This window comes from Centroberyx affinis, unplaced genomic scaffold, assembly GCF_046629955.1.
Source record: "Centroberyx affinis isolate AG114_WGS23_722 - 3 ecotype Tasmania unplaced genomic scaffold, CSIRO-AGI_Caff_v1 ptg000401l_1, whole genome shotgun sequence".
NCBI lineage: Eukaryota > Metazoa > Chordata > Actinopteri > Beryciformes > Berycidae > Centroberyx > Centroberyx affinis.
This window is the reverse complement of record NW_027279069.1, coordinates 178,899-196,613: the sequence shown is the minus strand read 5'-3', so window position 1 is coordinate 196,613 and position 17,715 is coordinate 178,899. Positions and strand designations below refer to the sequence as shown.

The following is a 17,715-nucleotide window of genomic DNA, read 5'->3' as shown; positions in this document are numbered from 1 at the left end:
TCCTGTAAAGTGACTAATTTGTAAAACTCTTTGATAGTCCCTATGTTCTCCAGAGAAATTTATCAACTTGCCCTGTCTGCAATACACCTCTCTAAATTCCACGACATTCCAGAAAGCCCATGACCAGGAGAACCCTGTTCGTTTGACATGTAATACGCCCTCCAATTTTATCAAATGCTCTTACCAGATAGGAGTGAAACACTTTAACAGCAGGTGAAACTCTTACCTAGACTTCATGCCAGGCTTGATCTCCACAGTTTTGTCAGAGCTGGCCACCACCCGGACAAACACCTCGCCAGCCTCTGGGCAGTTCTGCCTTTTCAAGTACTTGTTCACTCTGTCCTCAATGTACGTGCCCAACCTTGTAGACTGCAACCCTTGACAAACACAAACATATTTAAGATTAATTTGGTTATTAAATGGTGTTAAATGCATGAATTGTTCACCATTAATCATAATATACAACTTACTTTTGGCTGAAAACTTGTTCTCCTTTCTTGTTTTGCTAGACTTCTTGAGACAGTTGTCACATATAAAGCTAGAAGAGGAGAGGTCAAACAGTTTGAAGGTTGTCAATTTTGCTTGTCTTAAAGATGGATTGTATGTGCTTGAATGGATTTGGGGGGGGGGGACTTACCCTGACGGCCAAATGACATCGTAGTGCAGCACACAGATCTGATGCATCTTCCGTCCACAGTCTTTACATTCAACAAACCTGTGAGGAACAAAAATTGCCATTTTTGTGCTTTCCTTACAAGGTCAGTGAATATACATTATTGTCATAATCAGCATCATTGCCACCATCACAAAAATGGGAACACTGAAGCTACGGCCCCAGACAATACTCACGGTTCAGGGTCCAACATGTCATTTTTCTTCTTTTCAAACTGCTCTTTTGATATCATGCTGCACGGAAAAGCGAGAAAGAGAATAAGTTCATGTTGGTTCCTGTGATTGAAACGCTTTGCCACAGAGGGAAAGCCCATTTAGAAAACAATTCGTAAAACCTTATTAACCCTGATTATTTCGGCGAGATGATCACCGAATAGCGTTAACAGCCACCCAGGCACGGTAACTTACGTCTGTGGCTGTGCCGGGTCGTCCCCCAGGGTCACACTGTTGCCCTGGATCTCGTTGAAGCACTTCTCACAGAAGTGATACCTGTCGGCAATAAGGCCATATTTGGGTGAACTGCAGCCAGCACACACAGTAGCAGCACAGGCAAACCGGCACACAGGTGGCAGAATGCGGAGTGAACGGCAACAACCGAGGACGGAGCATGGGCGGCGGACAGGCGGAAGGACACACACACACAGGGCAGAGGTACAGGTTAGTCACAATGGAAATGGTCATGACACAGCCACTCTCATTCAAACTGACACAGAAGTGGAGAAAAAACATGCTAAAATGCTATGTTAATGACAGTAAATGAATGTCAACAACAGATGGATGTTAATGAAACTATCTAATTGCATGCTGGAATAAAAAAAAAATTAATCTGTTTCACTACAGTCATTCATTTCATAAGCAACATGCGTTATGAGGTGGTGAATGAATGATATGATCATGCCAGGAGTGACAGGGTGAGTGATAATGCAAGTACAAGTTTATGGGTCTTCTTCTTCTTCTCAAACTGTCTGGTTACATGGCCAAATGAATTTTATTAAGGACAAGGGCAATTCAGATCAACAGTCCTACTATGCTTTAGGCAAACAGGTCCAGGTTTTGTCAGAGACAAAGTGATGAAGAGGCCCATGCAGGCACCCAAAAAATTGTCCATTTCGCCTTGCTAAGAACTTGTTTGGCATTACAGCGTATCCATTAAATTCTCATAAGGACCCACATTGTGCCAGAAGTGGTATATCATACGTTGATAAGCCTCACAGCATTTAGTAGTGTATATCTGCAATAAGTGAATGGCGCTGCATTGGAGTGGCTACTGGAGTGCAGTAGCAGATTCTGTGCAGCAGGGGGAACATTGGAGCTGATTCTGGGGCACAATAGACTCATGAGGACAACACAAGCCTGGATCATGCATATTCTGCTTAGACACAATATACACCTCTCAGTGGTGTCTGTGACACTCCTCTTAAGGGAAAGATCATGTGAATAAAGCCCTTATGCCTTTGTGGATATCTATAGCTGTATGTTAGCTATAGCATCCTTAGCTATGTTTTGTCTTTTGAGGGTTCAGTAGCGCACCCACTCTTCATCACCTCTCCATGACCTTTTTGCCCACCTCTACCTCTTAGCCGAGTCAGTATGCAGTCTTACCTGTTCTGGTAGCTGTAGTAGGTGCCATCCCTGGAAATGGTGCACAACTGTTTGCCATAGCAACACAGCGTTTGGGGGGAGAACTCATTCTGTGGAAACACCAGACAAAAAGTTAAGATCCACTTCATTTTGACAATCAGCCCCTCTCCATATACAGCCAATAGCCATCTATAGCTAAAGATGAATGTGGTAACATGAATGTGATAAAATGTGGCACATCCTGTATGTGCCAAAACCTTCTTGGAGCATTCTCTTCCTCTCCAATTCCCCTCTATTCTCTCACCTTCCTGCCACAGCAGTAGCCCAGGCCCTGCATGACGGGATCAATCTCTGCCTCGAACACCTCGGCCAGCTTGGTGCAGTACTTGTAGACACGGGACGTCTTACGGTTGTACAACCAGGCATTGTTGAACATGAGCCACACGTCGTCCACGTACTGCCAGGGCTCCTGGTACTGACCCGTGTCCAGCTTGCGCTTGATGGTGGATAAGTCAATGGGATTCTTCACTATGTCAAAGTAGTCCTGTGGAGGGGAAGAGAAGAATTAGCGGGAATCAACGACTCAAGCTTGACTGGGCCTCAGATGGTCCTGTAAAATCTGTAATTCAGGTGATATTAGAACAGAAAAGGTGTGTGTGTGTGTGTGTGTGTGTGTGTGTGTGTATGTGTACACTCACAGGGATGCCCAGTAGCATGGGGTCTACAGGTTGTCTGAAGGGCAGTGACTCTGGGTCTTGCCTGTAGAGGGCCTCGAGTGTCGGCATCAGGGCCTGTCTCAGCTCCTCAGGCTTGAAGACTAGACAGACAACAATACTGTTATTTGAAACCAACCACTTAAACGGCACGAGGACTGGTATCTGCTAATACAGGGATTTAAGGCAGAGTTAACTTTGCTTGTAAGCTACAGACCGGTGCCAAGCCCGGCCTGACTGCAGATTCTGATGAATGTGCACAAGCATAACATCGGTAACATTTCACAGCTGTTACAGGACGTGTACGAGTGAGATCTACGGTCCGAGTTCTTACTTTTTTTGCGGTTCTGTGCGGGGGAGGTGGTTGACGTGCCGTTGGCCCCGCTCTCCTCCTCTTCTTTGGGTTCTACCTTCACCTCCGGCTTCTTCTCCTCAGTCTCCATTGGTTCTTGCTTTGGCTCTGCCCCGTCTGGCTCCTCCTTCTTCACTAGCAGGGGTTTGGTTTCCTCATCCTGCTATGTGAGCACAACCAAGATTAACCAACTATTTCATGGTGGTGAGTCGCGAGAGAGAGACAACTGAACTGAGAGAGAAGTGCAAACATCAAAATAAATTTCCGGGACAGTGAAAAACCACAAGTCAAATTAATTTACTGGTTCAAAGAGATAGAATGAGTGTAGAACTGATAAGTTGTGATGGACGGAGGCTGCAATGGTAACCAGAGGGTCAAAGAACAAATGTTTACTAATCTGATCTAATCAGATCAAAATTTTGTCAAGCATCTAACCATAACCTTCTTTGTATTCCTTTCCTAAACGTTGCCTTACTACCTAATTAATTGATCCTAAACTTAACCACTCTCTTTCCTAATCTTAACCTCACCCTAAATAGCCAGTAGTCAGTCACAAACTAGCCAATTAGCGATTATTACCACTTCTGGCCACTGTGTGATATTTTCATGATGTAACATTTGACCACATGTGACAGAACAGGCATTAAGATTAAAAGTTGTGGTTTTGGCCCTTATCGCTTTGTCACATGTTACCCACATGCGACAAAGCAACCTTAGCCTACTGATTCACCAGGACACCCCAGTTTTGCTATATTTTGACATGTACCACACAGGATCTGGTGTAATTATCCCCTGTACAGTGATTACCCCATGACTACGCAGTATCATGCACATACCTCCATTTTTAAGTCAGTTTGCTTTTTCCCAGAGTTGCTGTCATCGTCCTCCTCTTTCATCTCAGGTTTGGACTCAGAGCTGCTCATGTCAGGCAGGGCCTGCTGGGAGCTGACCTCGGCCACAGAGCCTGGGGTGGGCACTCGGTTGTCTATACTGGCAGCTGCCTGGGACAACTTAAGGGAGAGATAGAAGAGACATTGTGAATTTGATCCTAGACCAATACGAACATAATGCTACTAGCTCATGAATTAAATCTTAAGGACTTTAAAAAACAAGCTTAGTCAGAAGTGCATTGAGGTGTTTTAATATAAGCTGGCAAATGCATAAGGCATAAGAGAGCTGAAGTGTCTTTTCAGTAGAGCCTTAGTGGCATCTCACCGGTGTGCTGGGGTGCTGTGCCTGCACTGAGGGGGGCTGCTGCATCTGGCTGGGGGGTTCGGGCTGGGGCTGCAGGGGGGTGAGCGGCTGGGAGGGGGCGGGTGGCGTGCCGAGGACTGAGGGGGGGCCAGGGAGGCTACTGGGTACGTGGGTTGGGGTGGAGGAGGGCCCACCCGTGGAGGCGGGGGTGGAGGGCTGGGGCTGCGCCTGGGTCTGCGGGGGAGCATGGTGCTGCTGGAGCTGCTGCTGCGGCTGCAGGTTAGCAGAGGCGTTGGGTGGAGGGGTGGCACGGAGCGTGGGCTGGGCTACAGGGCCACAGGGCAGCTGGGGACCAAGGGAGCCCAGTGCATTCAGGGGGAGGTTAGAGTTCTGCTGCTGCTGGAGGGAAGAGAAATGCACAGTTAGCATATGTACACACACCATTCCCATACCAGCCCACATGCTTACACACAACGCATCCATAAGCCAAGAATACATCATGTTCAGATAGATAACGGTCACTCTCACTGCAGCCTAATTCTCCTCACCTGTGTAACAGCAGCCTGTGCTGTGGGCTGGCCCAGGCCTACATTCACATTCATTGCTCCACCTGCTGCTGCAGGGAACTGGGCCTGTGGCAGGAACTGGCTGGCTGGCTGGGCCACCATGTTATTAGCATGAGTACCCATCATGCCCTGAGCCTGAGGCATCCTTGACGGGGACATGCCCATCTAGAAAAGGGGAGAGAGAGATTTAAAAAAAAGCAAATCATTATGAGAATAGACATAACATTGAATGCCTGCCAAGTAAAGAAAACTGTATCTGAATGGAATGCAGCATACATACACACCACCACTACAATACGTCCTCGAAAGGCCTGTGGCATAACTGACAAATAAACAGTGCACTGAACCAAAACACAGCATGGCAGCAGATCAAAAGCAGAGGAGTAACATTAAATGGCTCAAATCCAGGCCTAAGGCTCTGTCACCATTTCATTAGAGACTGCTCATTGACAGTCAGGCAGCCAGCTCATGAATGGATCAGGACCTGGGTGAACTACAGGCAGCACATTCACTTTACAAATGTCAATATGGTGAGAGGGCAAGGGCCGGACAAGTAGCCAAAGATAGTCTGGCATTTCACAGCCAATGGAAGGGAAAATAGGGGAGGAGAGAACCAAAGAATGACAGAGAGGAAGGGGAGAAAGAAAATGAGCAGCCAGGGACAAAACTAAGATGCTGACTAAGATGGAATAAGGGAAATGGGGGAGAGAAATAGGAGGGGGTTAGAGAAACAACAGGGTAGTAAGGTGAGAGGAAAGGAAGGAAAAAGAGAGGAAAGAAGAGAAGAAAGAGATCTCACCGGTGGGACGGAGCTCATGTTCATCTGCTGTGGGTGGTTCATGGGGGAGGCAGCACGTGGTCCCATGGGCGCCTGAGACATCTGCACGTTCTGCATTGCCATGGGGTTAAATTGATTGATTCCTGTGGGGACAGAGACACACACACACAATTATAGGCCTGTTTACTGTACTTGGGAGTTGTAATTTAATATTCCATGTGTAAATGAGAGTTGGCAGAGGCACTGAACCAGATAACTGCTATAGCATTTGAGGGGTTGCTCGGTTTAAGAGGGGTGCTAAATTGATTGGTAAGAAAGCAGAGGGGAGCACACATACCTTGAGAGACCTGCATACGGTTCATTATCTGATTTGGCACGTTGGGCATAGGCACAGGTCCATCTGAAAGAAGACGGGATACAACAGCATTCATGTATAAGTTGCTATACAGTTACAGTATTTGGAATGCATGTCCCCATGAAATGAACTCCCATTACTTTTACTTCCTGGAAAACACAGTATCTTTAATGGTGACGTCACGCTGCACTAGTAGGCTTTCTAATCAATAAAACCATCAGATTTTTGAACAATACCGCCCCTCTGCATCCCTCCCATCAAATAAAATTGCCTTTCTCTCCCTGACTCATATTCCATTGGTTTAGACATTTGGTTTGATCCCTCACTGTATTATGCCCCGCCCCAACATCCTGTTTCAACAAGAAATGCATCAAATCCAGAAAGTAAAGAGTAATGTAAAAGTAGTGATTCCCATATATGCATCAGTATTCCTAACAGGAAAATAGGGGTATACTTGAGATGCTAATATTCAAAAATCCTATCTATGCGTCTATCCACTCCAGCTTGTCGTGACCCAGAGTGCAGAGTGTTTTGGCTACTAACTGGGAGGTCGGACGGCCTGTCCCGGGCCCATGGCGTTGGGCTGGGCCATGCCAGGCTGCTGGGGCCCAGCTGTGCCCACCATGCCAGGCTGTTTCTGGAGCCGCGAGCGCCTCTTCTCCTCCAGTTCCTTCTGGATCTTATAGATCTTTTCTGCCAGGAAGTGGTAGTACTCATCCTAGGGAGGGGAGAAGAAATAAAGGGCACAAATTACTTTTTTTTTTTAACAGAATACTGAATCAGTTTCTTTTCTCAGTCTTTACTTTATGCTGTAAAAACATTCCCTGCGCTCATGGTGACACAAGAAAGACCTTAGAAATAAAAACGGAATCAAAGCAGATTGTCAGTACTCATGTTCTAATGCTAACATGAAGTCTTTGAAAAGAGATGAGTATAAAATTTGTTACCCTGCTGTTAGCCGACTCGTACATGTCACCCTCAACCTTGCGTGCGTACGCCACCAGGTTCTCCATTCGCCGGTCCTTCAGTGCTGCAGGGTCTGGGGTGGGGAATATGGCTTGTACTCTGGAGAGAGAGACAGGAGAGAAGAGATGGAGGAGAATTAAATGCAGAACTCACTGATGACTTGGTATGCCGAGGTAGATTGTGTTTAGATATGATAGAGCCTGAGTATTCTTTGTATATCGCTGTTTAGTTGTTGTGACTTACAGTTTGTGCACCAGGTGGGTGCGCAGGTCCTGAGTGACGTGCTCGTGCCAGGACTTCCTTACCCCCGTGGCAGAGAGAGGGGTGGCAGTGGGAAGGTTTCCCATGCCTCCCGCCACTGACCCATCTGGCATCAGCTGACTGGAGGGGAGAGAGGAGGACAGTGCGTTATGAACTGCAATGTGATGGTTTCATTCATTCCAACTGGGGATTCCTTAACTTAATTGGTATAGCGCTGCTCTAAAATGTCTTTCTCAATGTGTGTTCTTGTGTCCTCTATGATGCGTTTGACATAATATCTGATGGTCAAAGTGCAAAGAACACCGAGGACGGAGGACACAAAGATCCTGTAAGTTTACTTGCCAAACATGGATGCATCGGATGGTGACTTGGCTGACTAGAAAGAATGGGAAGCCCCAAGATTCATTGTGAGAATGACTAATCACAACCACATAGTGTTACAGTCTATAGCACAGAGCCGGTGGAATCAGCTGGGAAAATGAACACCTGTGTGTCTTAATTGATCGCACAACATCAAGCACACAACCCATCTGAAACTGTAAAGATGCGTTCTCTATGGTTGCGTTCTTGACAAGTTTGTTCTGCCCAAGACAACTTGGGAAGAACATTCTCCACAAGGACAAAAGTATCGACTTGGCATTCTTGGATTTAATAATCACCACCACCAGGTTTACAAAGTGCTTCACAACAACGACAAAAAAAGACAGAAACAAGGTTATACAAGAAAAGAAGAGGACAGTGTTAAAGATAAAGCCATAGCCATATGGATGGGAGTTGGGGTACAAACCCTGGTTAGGGTAATATTAGAAACAAACCAATATAGGGGGGAAATGGTAGAAGGAGATACATCATTAAATAAAAGCATATCTGTAGAAATAGGTCTTAAGAAGTGATTTAAAAGATGACATTGAGGTGCCCTGTCGGCAAAGGCTGGCTCTAGTATGATGCAGGAAGGATGAGTGGACTCACTTGCTGAGTGTGGAAGGTAGAGAGGAATCGGAGTGCATGCCAGCCTGGTCTGAAGAGGGGACACCCATGCCTCCTGCCATCTGGCTCATCTGATTAGTGCCTGATAAACATCAAGCAATGGGATGAGACACAGACAGATACAAGTAGACCAGTAGAAAATATATGTGGTTGAAATGGATGATATAATTAAATAGGATGTGCAGTAAAATGGTTTAGCAGCAATTTTTGTATTGTAATCACATGCACATAAGCTTCTAAACCCCCAGTGAAATCCATCACTTAGTTATGTCCTCTACCTAGTGGGTTGATGTTACGCAGCTGCTGGTGCTGGGGGCCCTGGGCGTTCTGCTGGGCGGGACCCTGCCCCTGGACAGGGGACTGGTTCCCATAGGGCAGGCCCAGGGCAGCGTAGGCCCTCTGCATGGAGCTGGGGTCGATGTGCGTGGCAGCGCTGTTGATGGCCGGGGCGCTGGGTTGGCCCGGCCCCACTGTGCTGATGGCGCTCTGCAGGCCGGGCCCAGGGGAAGTCAGCATGGCTGGGGTGAAAAGGAGAGGGAAGTAAGTAAGAGGTTTGTAAAGATTCAGAAAAATAAATTATATTAAAAATAAAATAAATCTAGCTAGTTGAGTAGTTAAGCTGCCTCTGAAGCAACATGTGTGCCCCTGCTGGTTTAGGATCAAGTCCCGCCAGAACTTTCTCTCCTATGTCTCCCCTACTGTGTCTCCCTTTCTGCTTTCCCACTGTTTAAATATAAAATAACGAAGGTGAGTGAACTTCCCACTCACAATTTGAAAAATAAATAAATACATTTCTTAAATATCATTACAGCACCAACGGGTATATCTTGTTTTGTTCGGTTAAGAAAAAAAATATTCCTCCCAGCTATGCTCTTGTAGTTCTAAACTTCTCTTGAGTGCATCTCAGTCTGAGATCCCTACACTGCTCCCTGCTGTGTTGAGCGCTGACAGAGAGCATGCTGCCTCTGTGGGGGATTTAAATCTGTCATAGGGCCTTTGGCCAATCAGAGAGCAGGCTGTCCCAGGGCCCTGCCCCCACTGATAGCAGAGCCACAGAGGCCCTCCCCTGGGTGTCAGATTACAGGCCCAGCCTTTCTAGAGGAATCCTCTCCGCTGCTCAAGCTCTTACAGCTAGCGAGCCAGCACAGAGCTGTGGCAGGGGAAACAGCCTGCAGGTGGCACCACTTCATGCCGAGCCACACAGATAGAGATTGAAGTTCGCTTACTGAGTCTGCCCTCTCATTATGCTGCTTTGTTGAATAGTTTACAGTTTTTCAAAGGACTTATTTTTCAAAAAAAACTAAAATATGCAGATGACAAAGCACCAAAAGTCTGCCCTAGGAATCATGTAATACAGTTCTGTTATTACAATTGTTTTAACTGTAACCTGAATCCATATGTTTCTCAATAGATTCTGATGTACATCTGACAACCATAAAAAGAGCACAGGTGGAAGTACTGATGGTGGTACTCACGCTGCTGGTTCCTCTTGTCACTGGCATTCTTCAGAGGCAGGCAGACGGGACAGTCGTGCCGCGTACAGTTCTTCCAGTGGGAGATGATCTGTCTGGATGATGCACAGTGAGCCACTGGAGGGAAACAGAAGGGAGACAGAGAGGCAGAGTGAGGGGCGGTGACGAGTCACTCAGCAGTATCTGACAAGGTACAAGATGAGGATAAAGAGAGACAATGAAGACTTGTGAACGGACCCCTTTAACACTTTCACTCTGATCAATAAATCAAGTGAACGAAGACAAGGAAAATGTGTAAATCAAATCAAAGAGAAGCAACATTTTCTGTCTGAAATGATGGGGATGGAATTACACAAATCCATTAAGTGCATAAGACAGAAGCCTCCTCAGCTACACCCAGTCATTATTCAGAGAAAAGATATCAAGGACAATGAGAATTACACGGCACTTAAGTGTCCAATTTAAGGAATGCAAATACTCTGACTTACACAAGTCTCAGTGAACCAAGACTTGGACTACAAAATGACTTCATAAGATGGCTAAACACAGCACCATGTCAAATTCAAATACATAGCACTTAGATCAACTGAAATAAAAAAAAAAACAAGCCTAAACAACTATGGTAGAATGTGCCAACAGCTGTGTAATAGCAATTTAGTCCACGTTATAAAACCATAAACGGCCAACAGATCCAATGCTATGACACATCCTACCATTTACCATGAGCTTAAAGAAACATTACCAGTATGAATATCAGAGGTCAAAGGTCATTGACCCTGGGGGACCTCTTTTATGTCTATAGCTGTCAGAGGGAAGCTGCTAGCCACCTGGGCAGACAAGGAAATGGAGACGAGAGCCACTCCAATGTTTACATTTGGAATAAGCACCATGACAGATTTAAATTTATGTCTGCCGATGTTCAGTCACTGAGACATTTGGGACTGAATGGCTCAAGAGCAGGCAGAGTGGCTCTACTCTCTACTCTAGTACTACGAGTAAAGAGAGGCCGTGCTTGCTGCTTCGCATCTCACCAAACAATGCAACTTGACCGTTCCAATATCACTCCAAAGTACAGTGCTGAGCAGCTTGTTGCTTTTATAAAACAGTGGCAAAACATTATTGATATCTAAAATGAATGCAAATCATTTATTATTAATTCATGCTAACTAATTAATTGACCATTTGCAAAATAATGATTGACATAGTGATCCACCAATCCGTGCTTCGCATCCGTCTACTTCCTCCGACATGTTGCTCCAACAATTCCAGCAGTTCCAACAGAGCCTCCGACACTGGACTGAGAGTATGGCTCATAAGTACAAAAGTACAGCTTGAATTGCAGCGGTTTGACTCTGACAAGGACATATCATGGTAAAAATGTGTTTTTGGGGAACCACTGAGTCGGATTGTAGCGTCTATGGTAGCGTCCATCTTCAAAGTTTGTCAGACATAGCAACAGTAACTAAGGGGGGTGGGAGTTAACAGACATGTTGCAAACGGTCAATTATAATGAACTGTAAGCAACACATTCTGGGACATGTGTACTGGGACATGTGGTGATGGCGATTAGCGCATTAATATCTACATTAACTGCTATGCGGTCGCAGGTGCAGATTGTGTATTTTGCCACAGCTTCAAACAGGACTCAGCCAATCAGAACTTAGGAGCAGAATTATCCATTTAATAAAGAAAAATAACCACTCAAAATTTTTATTCCAAGGCTCCGCAAACAAATGAGAGAAGCAGTGCCCCCACTCACCCTGGCAGGACTTGCCGGCCTGGCAGTGGGTCATGTGGTTGAGGACGTTCTTCATGGTGCGGCAGTGGGGCAGAGCGCAGGCCCTCACCTCCCCGTTGGCCTGCTCCCGCCGCTGACACTTGTGTGCGTGGAGCAGCAGGACCAGCTGCTGCTGGATGAGTTTGCGCTTCTCGGGGTCGGCCGTGGGGCCCGCCGACACGCCGGCGGCTCCCGGGACCATGCCCACCGACGCTACTTGCTGCTGCATCTGGGCCTGGAGATGGAGAGCGCGCACATTTTAGGCATTCAGGTTGTAAATCAAAAAGAAACCAGTACATATCACGGATCAGAGGAAAATGTAAGATATTATTAAGGCAGGAGATTAGAGGTCTGTGTAAAGAGGAGGCAAGTCTACAGAAGTTAAGGAACAGGTGAACAACTCCACAGGGACTTAAAAGCCCAAGATGACATCTCACACACAACTTCAGAAGAAAATGTGAATAAAATTGAAGAGAGGATGAACTGGTACACATAATACAAGATCTATGAAATCAATCTTTAATCTTTCACAAATATAAAAGGACTGACACTATTTCCTGCCTTCACTAAGTCTCTTTCCTGTTCCTCAATGAGATTTGCATGCCACTGGCCCTGTGTTTACTCTGTGCCTGGAAAGAATCTCCCACTCCCTGCTGCACAGTTAGTATAAATTCTTAACAATATTTGGAGTGGGCAGCCTTATAACAAATGTTTTGCCTGCATGAATTTCCTAGCACCTTCCAAAACTCATAAACTGTGTTCAATATGTATCTGTACAACCATGACGGGTGTGGAGAAGGAAAAACGGTTCCCAAGAAGGCAAAACACTAGAATAGTAAGGGAAGGGCAACCACTTCTATTACAAAAAACCAGGTGCCAAGATAAAATGCGTACAAAGGCCGTGGACCAGTCGCTGCCGGAGGAAGAGTGTGTCCACTTGAAACGAGCAGCCTAAAGATTACATGTACTGTATAGCCATATTTACTGTTCCACTGCATTTGTACGCATTTTTATTTATTTTATTTAGTTATTTTTCAATACATCGGGCATGGCAATGTAGGTGTACAATGTAAGGCGCAACAGGCAGGTGCAGCAGAATGTCAATGTGGATGTAGTCACATTTGGCCCAGAAGCTGCCATTTTCTTTCCCCCCGATTAACCTGAAATGAAAAGGGGCTAGGACAGATTTCAGATACGTTTTTTTCCCCGAAGAGCCCAGTGACACTCACCAGGTTTGGCACACTCCCAGCTCCCTTCAGCTCTGCGGAGAATTGGGGCAGGCTGTTAGGAAGGGCCGTCTTGTTCTGGAGCTGCTGGGCGTTGACCCCCGCTGCCCCCATCTGCTGCACCCCAGCCTGACCATACTGCTGGCCAAATGGAGCTCCAGACATCCCCATCTACAGAGCAGACAGGACAGGACAGAGGGTGGTCTTACTCATCATTCAGCATACCATCACAGTAGATGAAACTTTGACCTCTGCACTAATAGTGAACGCACATGGATCACATTTATTGCAATTATCAGTTATTAGTTGTATCATGAATCTAGTACTAATCATTAGTTGTATCATAAATCTAGTACGACTGCATGATTTATTGATGACATCAATTAAACGCAGAGCTGTGCAGACGACACATATACTTTGGTATTTGTTAATTTTGCATTTCATTATCGACACCATGTTTTGTTTTGAACATGGCTGCAGCAAGACCAAACCCCAAGTGCACATTAAAAAAAAAACAGAAATCCAAAACCAAAACACAACCAATATGGAACAGTACTGTCAACGGTTACCCAATAATATTGTGATTTGTTCACTGTGCAAAGCTCAAATGGCACAGTGCAGCAGTAACTGCCATGCACAAACATCTGAACAGCCAAAAATGACGGTCATGCAATTTGATGCACATGGTGGCACATTAGTACAGCAAGCTACTGAAGCTAGGTTAGCTTGCTAGCTGGACAGCTACATAGCTTGCCTTCATTGTGCAGCAAGGAAACCTTGGCAATTGCTACTTTATCAGTGGTCAATTAGCTGTTCTCAGATACATTGTTGAAAAATTTGGATTTACTGATGTGTGAACAGCAGCTGTAATGCAGCATGCAGGTCTGGACTCACTCTATAATATTCAATTATTTTAACACATCCACATAAAAATTTCTGTAAATAAACGTCCAAATGAAGACAGTAGTGTTTACTGTAAATCTGTAGATGAGATTGATTCATCAATAATTGAGTAATTGCTAAAATAATTATTAGCTGCAGCCCTAGAATTAAATTCCAATTAATTTTCACAATAGAACACAAAACTGACCTCAATGATGCAAAACACTGCAGCATACCTACATGTAATACCCCTATTCTTTAGTGCCAGGATAACCTGTGCTGTGATTGAGCGCAGTGTTGAGGAAGTCCTGAGGAGCCACTGCACCTGTCTATTCTGTTGACAGCTGCTTGGTCGTCCACCATAGTAAAGGGAAGTGACTCCTGCTACAACGCCTCTTCACATCACGCTATCTCAACCACAATATCTGACAAAAACAAGTTTGTGTGAGCAGTTATAAAGTCGGGTTTGAGAAAAGTGTCGAGGTGAGAAAATTCCAGACTTGAGAAATTTCAAGGTTCCTCGTGTTAAAATCAAGACAACTCCATCTAGGCTGCAACTTTTCTACAGGTTACAAAAATCAGTAGAGATGTATCATTTCAAATATTAATTTTATTATCGGCCTCTGAGAGGGATAATTAGCTCTTTTGCTAGATTGTAACAAGTCCCAATAATTCCCATCTCTCCGATGGCTCAGCATGCATCTGTCTGCTGCCTCTGCCTGCCTTCCTGCGTTGTGGCCAAGGCAGCAGCCTGCTCTGTCCTGCTTTGCCTAGCGGAGGCTCCCCACTGCTAGCGGCGCTCGGGCCGACAGATGAAAGAGCAAGCCCAGCCCAGCGGAGAGAGAGAGAGAGAAACAGAAGGAAGGACGCAGAGAGAAAGACCAGCTTGCTCAACAGCTGAGCAGAGCAAAGCACAGCGCTGCTGCCTGCCCCTCCCCCCTCCTCCGCACAGAAACACACAGACGCTCGCCTGCTGCCTACCAACATCTCCCTCCCATTCAGACATGAGCATAGCCGCCTCCTCCACTCGCACACACGGGTTCTCCCACTCGGCGATCTGCGCTTATTACAGAGTAGTCTCACCAGGATAGCGGACACACACACACTCACACCGTCTCACAGGAAGCCTCCGGTGTTTCCCCTCCTCGCTGTGTGTCCTCTTTTCTCCTCTTCCTTCCCACTCCCACTACCCCCACGCCCCCCATCCCAACAACAGCACACACACACACTGGCTCCTCTACACTTGATTTACAGCTCCATTATCACAGGCCAAGGGGCCCAGGGAGAGACGGCACATGCCAGACAGAGAGAGAGAGAGAAAGAGAAAGAGAGGGAGAAAAAGAAAACAGTGGGAGGGAAAAGAATGAGTGAAAACAGAATGCCAGGGAAAGAAAAGTGTGATGGGGAAACAGAGGGGAAGAGAAAACAAGGAGAACCCACAAAATGAATGAAAAACAGGACAAAATCTGCAATGACATAGGTCGTCTTTCACCTGTGCACCATTCCCCTCTGTTCTGAATGGCAGTACCAGCTAGGAATACAGCAACTGGCCAATGTCACTATTACCTGCACTGTAAAACGCCACAGTTTTCTAACCCAGGGGGTTCCCCAAATTTTTGAGTAGCCAGCTAAGGGATTTGATTGCAGTGGCAAGAGAAATTTTTCCAGTGATGCCATTTTTACCAAATTAATAAACAAACCTTAAATATGTTTATGAAAGCATGACAATTAAAATAACATGAATACAAATTTGTATTAAAGGACCAATGCTCAATTGAAAAATAAACTGATAATGTTTTTTAATTGTGAATGTTTAATATACTTTCTTGAGTCCAGTGCAATTTTTAAATTGTGGGAAATAACCAGTCTAAAACAAAAATATACCAAAGTGCATATTTTAGTCTTCTCAGAGCAAGACTGGATCTCTCTCCTGAGTACAACTGCACTCACAGAACTGAGATCCAATAATGTTAGAAACATAAATCAGTTTAAATAATGAGGAAATGCCCCCAATTTTACATGGTCATAACACCTGCATACTGGGGCTTTAACAAAGCCTCCTAAAACAGAAGTCCCTATGATCTTTCCCTGTTCCTCCCTTTACTTCTCACATTTATATTTTGAACATTGGCAAAATGGAGTCAGTGCAAGTGGGACTTGTGGTTAAACTTGGGTGGTAACATCAAAGTTAAGGACCAGAATGGCTCACGCAGATTAACATCACGTTGTCAATAGCCTCTTTAGGTTATTGACACACAGTTCGGTTATTAAGGAGAGTGACAACTGCATTCTTCAACCAAACTCACTGCCTGAAAAATTCAGGTATTGACTACTGAATCTGACAGTGGTTTCGGTTAGTCCGAGTAGTGTGAACCAGAACGGGACTGGACAACTGGTTGTTACGTGGCGCGACACTCGTTATGTTATGTAACATTATTATCCTTAATTTGAAAGAGACGAAGGTAAGTGTTGTGGGACATTCTCAAATTTTATATCCTGCCGGTTTCCTCAACATGGCAATTGCTCCTAACAGTTCTGCGGTCTCGGCCCAAATGTTGCGGTTGAAAATATCAAGTTCCTGCGGTGGAAAAAGAGAATATGACGCCGCTGTCAGTGGCGGTTTATTAAGATCTTATGGGTTAATTGACGCCTCTGGTTACTTATGTTACTGGTGTCAAGTAAACTGAAAATACAGGCAGTGGTAGCCGCCATATTGGTCTGAAGTAAACGTTACTATGGTTACAGACATTATTTCCAGCCATTGCGAGATCGTTGGAGTGGAGTGACTCCTGTTACCCGTACAGACTAGTCATTTTACTTCAGTCTGCTCTAGTGTGTACCATACATATGCGCAGTCACTCTCATTCATAAATTCGGTTGTCGCTACCAAATTCTAATAGTGTGTACATTTAGTGACATTCAGTTATAAAAGTGGCCAGCCAGACAGAGGTGAGTAGACGGCTAAATAGCCAGCAGCCATAGCGCTTGGGGAACCTCCTGCTAACCATGAGCATTTTAGAAGCTATGGTGTCTATATCTACAGCTCTATGCACTTTGAATGCAGCACTTTGAATTAGGGATGCAAATTTTCAGAAATTTCCTTAATCGATCATCGGTCATGTTAATGACCAATTAATCGATTAATCATTATGTGAAAAACAGCTTTTGACATGGAAAATACATAATGCGTGTTTTTACACCTGTCTTTAGGCCTACTCAACAAGTTACTCAACCAAGCATAATTCAAAAGAGTCGGGACCCCCGACAACGGACGTCAGTGTTTCCCACAGGCTGAAAATGTACTTTCTTTAGGGTTCATTACTTTAAATTGTCTTTACATTGTGTCCAACAGAACCCAACTGGTGGAATAAGCAATGAAGTCTCTGCACTGCACTCATGTTAACTTGTTGTCTTTTCGCCCGCTTGCTTCCACCCACTTGCTTGGCTTTCTTCTTCCTCTGTATAGGCGGTGAAAGTTAAATTGCGCCCTTGTGGCGGGAAATCATTTACAAAAAAAATTTGAAACAGCACATGACGTACATTATCGATTAATATATGCTTGATCGATCAAATTGTTAACGGTGATTAATCGATCGTCGATTAATCATTAACATCCCTACTTTGAATTATGCCTGTGAAAACGTCTCATGAGAGTCAATCACATTGTTTGTGTGGGAGCTACATTAGCTAAAAAGCGATGGGACGACATCCCAGCCTTATATCCACCAAAAAGGACTTAAACCAGCAAGGTGGGAGCATTATGGATATCTCAAAAATGACCAGGGGGTTCAGGAAGAAGACTGATCCCATTTGCGAAACAAACAAAGTGACTGCCAAAGGGTCAAACTAGTGCTGGCCAATACATTGAGTTGTCCGACATGATAAGATATATTTTTAATGAACGATAGGAAAAATGCCTATATCAAACTTTTC

At 45.1% G+C, this 17,715-nt stretch overlaps 1 protein-coding gene across 1 annotated transcript in view; it reads right to left on the bottom strand.

Moving 5' to 3' along the window:
- Positions 1 to 17,715, bottom strand: part of crebbpb (CREB binding protein b) — a 47,930-nt gene that overhangs the window by 9,167 nt on the left and 21,048 nt on the right. The window contains 22 exon segments of the mRNA XM_071516407.1: positions 227 to 377; positions 471 to 538; positions 638 to 715; positions 850 to 906; positions 1,051 to 1,161; positions 2,275 to 2,363; positions 2,558 to 2,797; positions 2,952 to 3,070; positions 3,301 to 3,478; positions 4,155 to 4,328; positions 4,534 to 4,911; positions 5,061 to 5,243; positions 5,878 to 5,999; positions 6,194 to 6,256; positions 6,755 to 6,929; positions 7,159 to 7,276; positions 7,421 to 7,558; positions 8,408 to 8,507; positions 8,704 to 8,943; positions 9,901 to 10,014; positions 11,657 to 11,903; positions 12,904 to 13,071. Of these exon segments, the coding sequence (XP_071372508.1) occupies positions 227 to 377; positions 471 to 538; positions 638 to 715; positions 850 to 906; positions 1,051 to 1,161; positions 2,275 to 2,363; positions 2,558 to 2,797; positions 2,952 to 3,070; positions 3,301 to 3,478; positions 4,155 to 4,328; positions 4,534 to 4,911; positions 5,061 to 5,243; positions 5,878 to 5,999; positions 6,194 to 6,256; positions 6,755 to 6,929; positions 7,159 to 7,276; positions 7,421 to 7,558; positions 8,408 to 8,507; positions 8,704 to 8,943; positions 9,901 to 10,014; positions 11,657 to 11,903; positions 12,904 to 13,071 (3,311 nt within the window).